At 60.2% G+C, this 6,811-nt stretch overlaps 1 protein-coding gene across 1 annotated transcript in view; it reads right to left on the bottom strand.

Moving 5' to 3' along the window:
• Positions 1-1,954, bottom strand: part of SCRT1 (scratch family transcriptional repressor 1) — an 8,370-nt gene extending 6,416 nt beyond the window's left edge. Inside the window, 1 exon segment of the mRNA XM_005291132.4 lies at positions 1,245-1,954. Coding sequence (XP_005291189.2) covers positions 1,245-1,359 — 115 coding nt within the window. The 5' untranslated portion in view covers positions 1,360-1,954.
• Positions 1,955-6,811: the final 4,857 nt, after the last annotated feature.

Below are 6,811 nucleotides of genomic sequence, written 5' to 3'. Positions count from 1 at the left end.
GGAGAGACACGGAGAGGCTTGTTAAATCATGGATGGGCCCGGGGAGATTAGCTGGAGAGCTCTCTGCTTAATAGATGCAACAAGCTAGTCCCGCGAGTGGCCCCCCTTGGTTTGCCTGCGGCAGGGGGGCCGGCTCCGGGATGAAGTGCGTGGCGATGAACCAGGAGCCGGCTCTCCACTGTCATGCTAATGGCCCTGGCGTTTGATGAACCTTCCCCGCCAGCCACCCTCTTCATCATTCCCCGAGACTCCCGCTCGCTTCGCCGGCTGCTGGGCGCAGATAGGCAGAGGGAGGGAGGGAGGGAGGGAGCGAGGCTGGGGAGATGCGGCAGCCAAGCGCTGCTCCGGCTTCTCTAATTGGGGGCTGCAACTCCGAGCACTCGTTGAGATGCCTCTGAATGCAAAGCGAGGACATGGATGTGATGGGCCCCTCCCCCACCCCACAGAGGTGACACCTGCCTCTCCGGGGAACGCTCAAGGTCAGTTTGGGGGCCGAGCCTACAGAGGGGGGCCCGGGGCATGACCTTTCCTTCCCTCCCAAACCACTTCAGCCAATTCCCCCCCGATTATGCAACACGCTGCAGACATCCTGCAGTCAACAAAAGCCAGGAGCCAGCGAAGTGCGCCGCGCCAGGGCTCGGGGCAGCCTCTCGGAGCCGGGGTCCTTCCTAGAGGAACTTTTCACCCAGAGGTTTAGTCACCTCGGCCCCGATCCATCGCCTGGCGCCAGCCAGGGGGGCAGCCCGCCGCGCGGAGAAGCCCGGCGGTTGCTAACAGTTGTCCTTGAACTTGTCTAGTGGCAGACAAAAGGGCCTTCCAAACAAAAACATTTCTGCAGCGGTGAATTCCAACCCCCCCGCCCCCGGCTGGGAACTCTCCCCCCCCCCCCCCGGCCCCCGGCTGGGAACTCTCCCCCACCCCTGCACCGCCTTGGTACCGTCTTTTTTTCAAGGTCTAATTTTAGCGGCGCGGTAGGAACAGAGCGATTGGGTTGCATTAAAATGTGCAGAGTCAACAGCCTCCGAGAGGCCCGACCTGCTCAATATGGCTCTTGGCGAGGTGCATTCCAGGGAAGGAGGCAGGCGGCACATAGGAATGTGTCCCCCGGTGCCGCTCAAACGGCCAGGCATCCCCAGCCCGGGCCCCAGCGCCACCAGCCAGCCACACACGCTCCCTAGCCAGCCCCAGCCCCAGCCCCGAACATCTACACCAGCACCCGCGAGCTAGCGCGGCTCTGTCTTTACCCTTGTCATGGAGCCGCGAGCTGAAGTCTGCCCGAGATCTGCCGTACGAGTTCTCTAGATCCGCCGAAGAGAAATCATCGAGTTTGACCTTTTTGACCAGGAAAGATCTTGGCATGGTTTCTACCCGCGGCCGAAACGGGAGACACGCGGCAGCTGGCCGATGGTTGCTGGGTCAGCGATTAGAGGGGGGAAGAAATGGACCCCCCCCAAAAAAAATCTTTAAAAAAAGGACAGTTAGAAAAGGGCTCCTGGGCGCTATGGCTTTGTGGCTTGCTGTAGGCTGGGCTCCGACGTGCAGTCCCCAGCCCCGGACCCCGCCTGGTGCAATCAGTCCTTGTTCCAGCGGCTTTTGTGCGGCAGGGGAGGCGGTTGGCTGCCCAGGCCCTTCCCGTCGCCCTCCAGCGCGGTTCCAAAGCCACCCTGAGGTCCAGGGTCACCAGCCCAGAGCTGGGTCCTCAGACATCGCCCGCGAGTTCAGCACTGGACAGCTCCCGGCGCTCGGGAGCGGCTCCCAGCTTGGGTTCCCGGCGTCCCCTCCTGCGCCGTGTGCCGCAATTCTTATTGTTCCGCTCGGGGCTGGCGGCTTCTTGTCAGCGCTGGACAGCTCCCAGGCTCTGCCGCAGCCGCTGTAGAAGGTCCTGAATTTCTGAAGACTCTCTGATCAGCTGTTTGGATTTATAATGCAGCGATCAGGTGGTGGACGGAAATGGAAGCGCTTAATTTAATCCATCAAAAAAAAAAAAAAATCTCCCGGGAACAGCAGTGAGACTAGATGATTTAGTGACGCTGTTGTGAGTCGCCTCCTGCCCGGGCTTTCTGCGAGTTAGATCCAAAAGGGAGAGGAGGAGAAGGGAGACAGGGTGCCCTGGCGAGGCCCAGGGGCTCAGGCCTGTCTTTGACCCCCCGGCACTCGGGCAGCTCCGGGATCCTGGGAGCAGAGCGCCGCCCTGGCGCGGCCGGACCTAAGGAGAGACTATTTCTTTGATTGATGGGTGGGGGAATACGGAGGACCTGTGGGCTCTGTAATGCAATAAAAAAGCGACATGTTCACTTTTTAATGAGGAAAGTACCAAGCTGGCTCGTCCTTTTGCTCCATCTGGTTTGGGGAGGCAGTGGGGTGCAGTGGTTGGAGCAAAGGCTGGGGCAGGACTCCTGGGTTCTTTCCCAGCTCTGGGAGTGGAGTGGGGTCTAGTGGTTAGAGCTGGGGGGCTGGGAGCCAGGACTCCTGAGTTCTTTCCCAGCTCTGGGAGGGGAGTGGGGTCTAGTGGTTAGAGCTGGGGGGCTGGGAGCCAGGACTCCTGGGTTCTTTCCCAGCTCTGGGAGGGGAGTGGGGTCTAGTGGTTAGAGCTGGGGGGCTGGGTTGGGAGCCAGGACTCCTGTGTTCTTTCCCAGCTCTGGGGGAGGGGAGTGGGGCCTAGTGGTTAGAGCAGAGGCAGGGCGTCAGGACTCCTGGCTTCTACCCCCAGCTGTGCGAGAAAGTATCACCTAGTGGTTAGAACAAGGGGGATGTGAACCAAGACTCCTGGCTTCTAGTCCTGGCCCAGCTATGTGAGAGTGGGCCCGATGCTTCATTTCTCTGGGCCTCCACTTCTCTAAAGGAGTGGATAAGCGACACCCCCACATCCACGCTGTGAGCCCCCATTAATTCACGCTTGCAACATCCTTTCAGATCTTCCATGGAAGCTGCCCAATCAGTGCAAAGGATGGGCAGCATAATGAGTTTATTCAGGTTTCATTCCTGCCATTTCCTTACAGGTCCATTACTAGTGGGTTAAAGCGTGTGTGTGTGTGGGGGGGTCCTTCCTGGGTTTTGAATAGCCCAGTCCTTACTCAGCCAAGCCTCCCGTTGACTCGCAGCCTGAATGAAGGCCTCAGGAGGTGACCCCTTGTTGGGAGTTACTCTCTGAACCCCGCCAGGGTGCTGGGAACGCGCAGTCCCCGCACAAAGGACGTTGCAAGCTCAAGGTTTGATCGATGGAAATAAAGCAGAAGAAGACATCAGCCCCTGGGATTTGAAGTCCTTCCTCAAATACCTCCCCACCCCCACCCCAGGGGTCCAGATCCTGAGCACCTGCCGCTCCCATTGGGGCCGAAACATCTGCCAGGGACGGGTCCCTTCCAGGGGCATTGCCTGGCTCCGGGCGGACAGTGAATCCCCTCTGGAATCTCCCCTCCCGCCCCCTGCCAGCCAGCAGCCGCCTCCCGCAGGATATTCACTCAAAGCTCCAGGCCGCATTTGTTTTTCCCGTGGCCCCCGTGACTGTCGGTTTGATCCCTGCTGCGCTCCTTCCCGGAGTTCTAATTAGCAGCGGCGCTGTGCACCTCAGGGTCTCTGGAGCCGGGCATTTGTTCGGATTTTCCACCCTCCCTCTTCACCCCCAGCAGATGGATGGGACTGCAACCAAGCTAACAATCCGCAGCCGCCTGAAGTTTACAAGTCACCCTCTTACATCACGTCCTCCGGGCCAATGGCGTTCGGCTCATGCTAATGAGGCGCGCAGGGGAGCAGAAGGCCCCCACTTCCCCAACGATTCCTTTAGGAGACATATGTCCCTAATTAACACACACCCGGGCACGGGCCTGCTCCTATTGTCTTCCACCGGGGCGCGTTTGTTCACTTCTGCAGCGAGAAACCGAGGCGGGCTCTTCAGTGACCCCCAGGCTCTTTGCAACCCCCTTGGATTTCAGCCTGGGGGAGCGGTGTCCCCCCCCCGGGGGCTGGGGGTCCTGCCGGTCTGTCTCGCTCCATTCACACGCACAGGGTGCAGGGGGGCACATACAGATGTGTGCATCTGCCAGCCTGCCCCTAGGTTTGCATGTGTGGGTCTATGTCACACACACACACACACACACACACACACACACACACACACACACACACACACACACGTGATTTGCAGGTGAAAGGGGGGTAACATCTGACCCCAAGCAACCCGCGGATGAGATACAAACTCTTGCCTCGCTGTTCGGGTTCTGTCGCCTGACAGAAAACGGATCGTTCTTTGCACCGGATTTTATTCCCTCGGCGGTTGAAATCGGGCTCACACTTGACTTCTCTTGTCATGTACAAACCGGCCCGGAGCCGGTTCCTGGCTCCACCCTGCGGCCCGTTACTGGGACGTCACCTGAGCAGAATCCCCCTACGGGGGGTGTTTCCCCAGCACCTCCCTTTACGGCAGCTCCATGGACGCGGATCCCAGACCCCTGTAACCCTGGCGCGTCCTGTGTCTCCTGCCAGTTGGGTCAATCGGATCCCCCCTCCCGTCCTTCGCAGCCTGGCCGCCCGCCCGGCTCAGGGACCCTCTGCGCTCCCCCCCTCCCTTCTTCCAGGGGCTGCTGCCTGTATGAGCGAGCGGGAAACTGAGTCCCGACTGAAGCGGAGCGCGCGGCGGGGCGCACGGAGACTTGTGGCCGGGGAGGACCGCTGCTCTGCTGGTCCCGGGAAAGCGAGCTGCGTCCAACCCCCTGCCCCTGAGCTCCGCCACAGCCGACGCCAGCGCTGCCCGGTTCGCCCCGGGGGGCTCCAGCGGCTGCTCGGTTTGATCTGATGACCGGACTAAGAACTTGCTCCATGAATGTCCCTCGGGCGCAGGGAACCCCCCGCCCCCAGGAGACCGCTCGAGTCCCTTCCCAGGCTCCCCTAATACCTCCACAGCCCGTGGCGGGCGGCGCTGGGCCCGGGGAGCTGCAGCTGGAGGGGAAGGAAGCCCAAGCTCTGAAAGTTTCCAGGGGAAAGTGGCTTAAAACACCAGGGAGGCTCAGCGAGCACCTGCTGTTCGACATATCAGCGCGGAACAGGCTGGCGGGGCGGGGGATCCGGATTGACACTGCAAGCCACAGGCAGGGACACGAGCCCCCGACGCAACCACCCGGCTGGTAGCCACAACCCGGGACACCCGAGCGCAGCCGCACGCCCCACACCAGACACACACACAACGAGACACAGCCGCCCCCGATCACACACGCAGAGCGAGACCCAGACACCAGCCATCCCCCGCCGGAGCCCCACAGCTCCCCGGGGCTGCCCCCCAGCCAGGGACCCGAGCACCCGCGCGTCTGCCCGGACGCAGCGCGGTGAAGACCCCGCCAGGGAGAGCGCCCATTAAGCAGGTAAGTACAGTAATTGAGCGTTGGCTGTTGCCAAGAAGTGCTGATTTCAGCTAAATGGGGAAGAAAGATACAAGCTCCCTTCATTTGCATAATAATAGTCCATGAGGCAAAGCAACACTAAAACGTCTTGTCTGCTGTTAAATCAAAGCGCTTCATTAGCATTTAATTCTCACTCTTACGGGTTAGATTGGAAGCCAAGTGCTCCAGCAGCCCCAGAGAACCTCCCCAGGAATCCATGCAACCGAGAGCCTGGGGGGGGGGGGGTCGGCCCTGCTTAGCCCAGTGCCAGTCTGTGCATCTGGGCAGCCTGTCTGGTCCACACCCTCCCAGACCCTCCTCTGCCTCCTGCTCCCATTGAAGCCAATGGCCAGAGTCCCGTTGGCTGGAAGGGCGCTTTGCAGGGGCGAGGGGGGCCAGGGATGGAGACAGGGGCCTCAGGGGACCTGGCTTCTGTTCCCAGCCTTGCCACTGACCTGGGGCCCATCCCTGCCTCTTTGTACTGCCCTGCTTCCCTCCACGGCCTTTGTCTGTCGAGCAGGGGAGCAGGGACTGGCTCTGTGCAGGCCGGTTAAGGCCTTTCTGGCGCTGCTGTAATGTTCCCTGGCGTAAATCAGGAGTGACTCCATTGCAGCCAGGCTGGTGTGAACGAGAGCAAGCCAGGCCCCCGCCCTGCGAGTGGCTCTGGCCTGCCCCTCCCCCTGACACCACGGATCCTCTCCCAGAGGGAGGCCTTAGTTAACTTCCTTTCTGTTCCAAGCACTTGATTTTTGCCTCATCATGCTTTCATGCCGAGGAGCCCTTTCTCCGCCAGGGCACTTGTGCTTGAATATGTTATTAACTTTATTGTCAGGTCCTGCAGGCGGGCTCGATCTGCATTACCATCCATGGCCCAAGGGCTTTTGCGACTCCGGCAGACGGTGCAGCTGGGACCAATTCACCCAAATCCCCCCTCCCCTCCCCGACCCAGCAGCTCCAGAGAGGAGGGCATCAGAGACAACGCCTGGTGATTACTGGGGGGGGTCCCTTTCTTCGGGCACTGGGAGCCTGCAGTGCTCCCAGTGCTGTGACAGCCAGAGCCTAGATACCACGGGGATGGGCCCTTAGATTCGGCTGTCCCGTGCTATCGGCCAGTGTGCATTCCCATCTCGCTTCCCCTCAGATCTCCAGCAGCAGGTAGAACAGGATCAAAGACCTCCCAGCACCTGCTGCTGTATTTCAGTACCGGGGGAGTCAATCATCTCTTGTCAAGGTCCAGACTCCAGTGAAAATAACAACCGGAATGATAATAGAAAGTAAAGACAAAGATTTTGGGGTCCACTCAAAAGTGTCCAGGGGTCCAGATTTGGCCCCGTTCCACCTGCTGCCAACCCCTGCAGTCCCCTTTGGTCAGAGCAATGAAGCAAAGGCGTTTAAACCAATTGTGGCCAGAGACAGGGGAGCGAACATGATCCAAGCAG

The sequence above is a fragment of the Chrysemys picta genome, chromosome 2, assembly GCF_011386835.1.
Source record: "Chrysemys picta bellii isolate R12L10 chromosome 2, ASM1138683v2, whole genome shotgun sequence".
Taxonomy (NCBI): domain Eukaryota; kingdom Metazoa; phylum Chordata; order Testudines; family Emydidae; genus Chrysemys; species Chrysemys picta.
The sequence above is the reverse complement of the archived record's forward strand: the minus strand, read 5'-3'. Positions and strand labels throughout refer to the sequence as shown.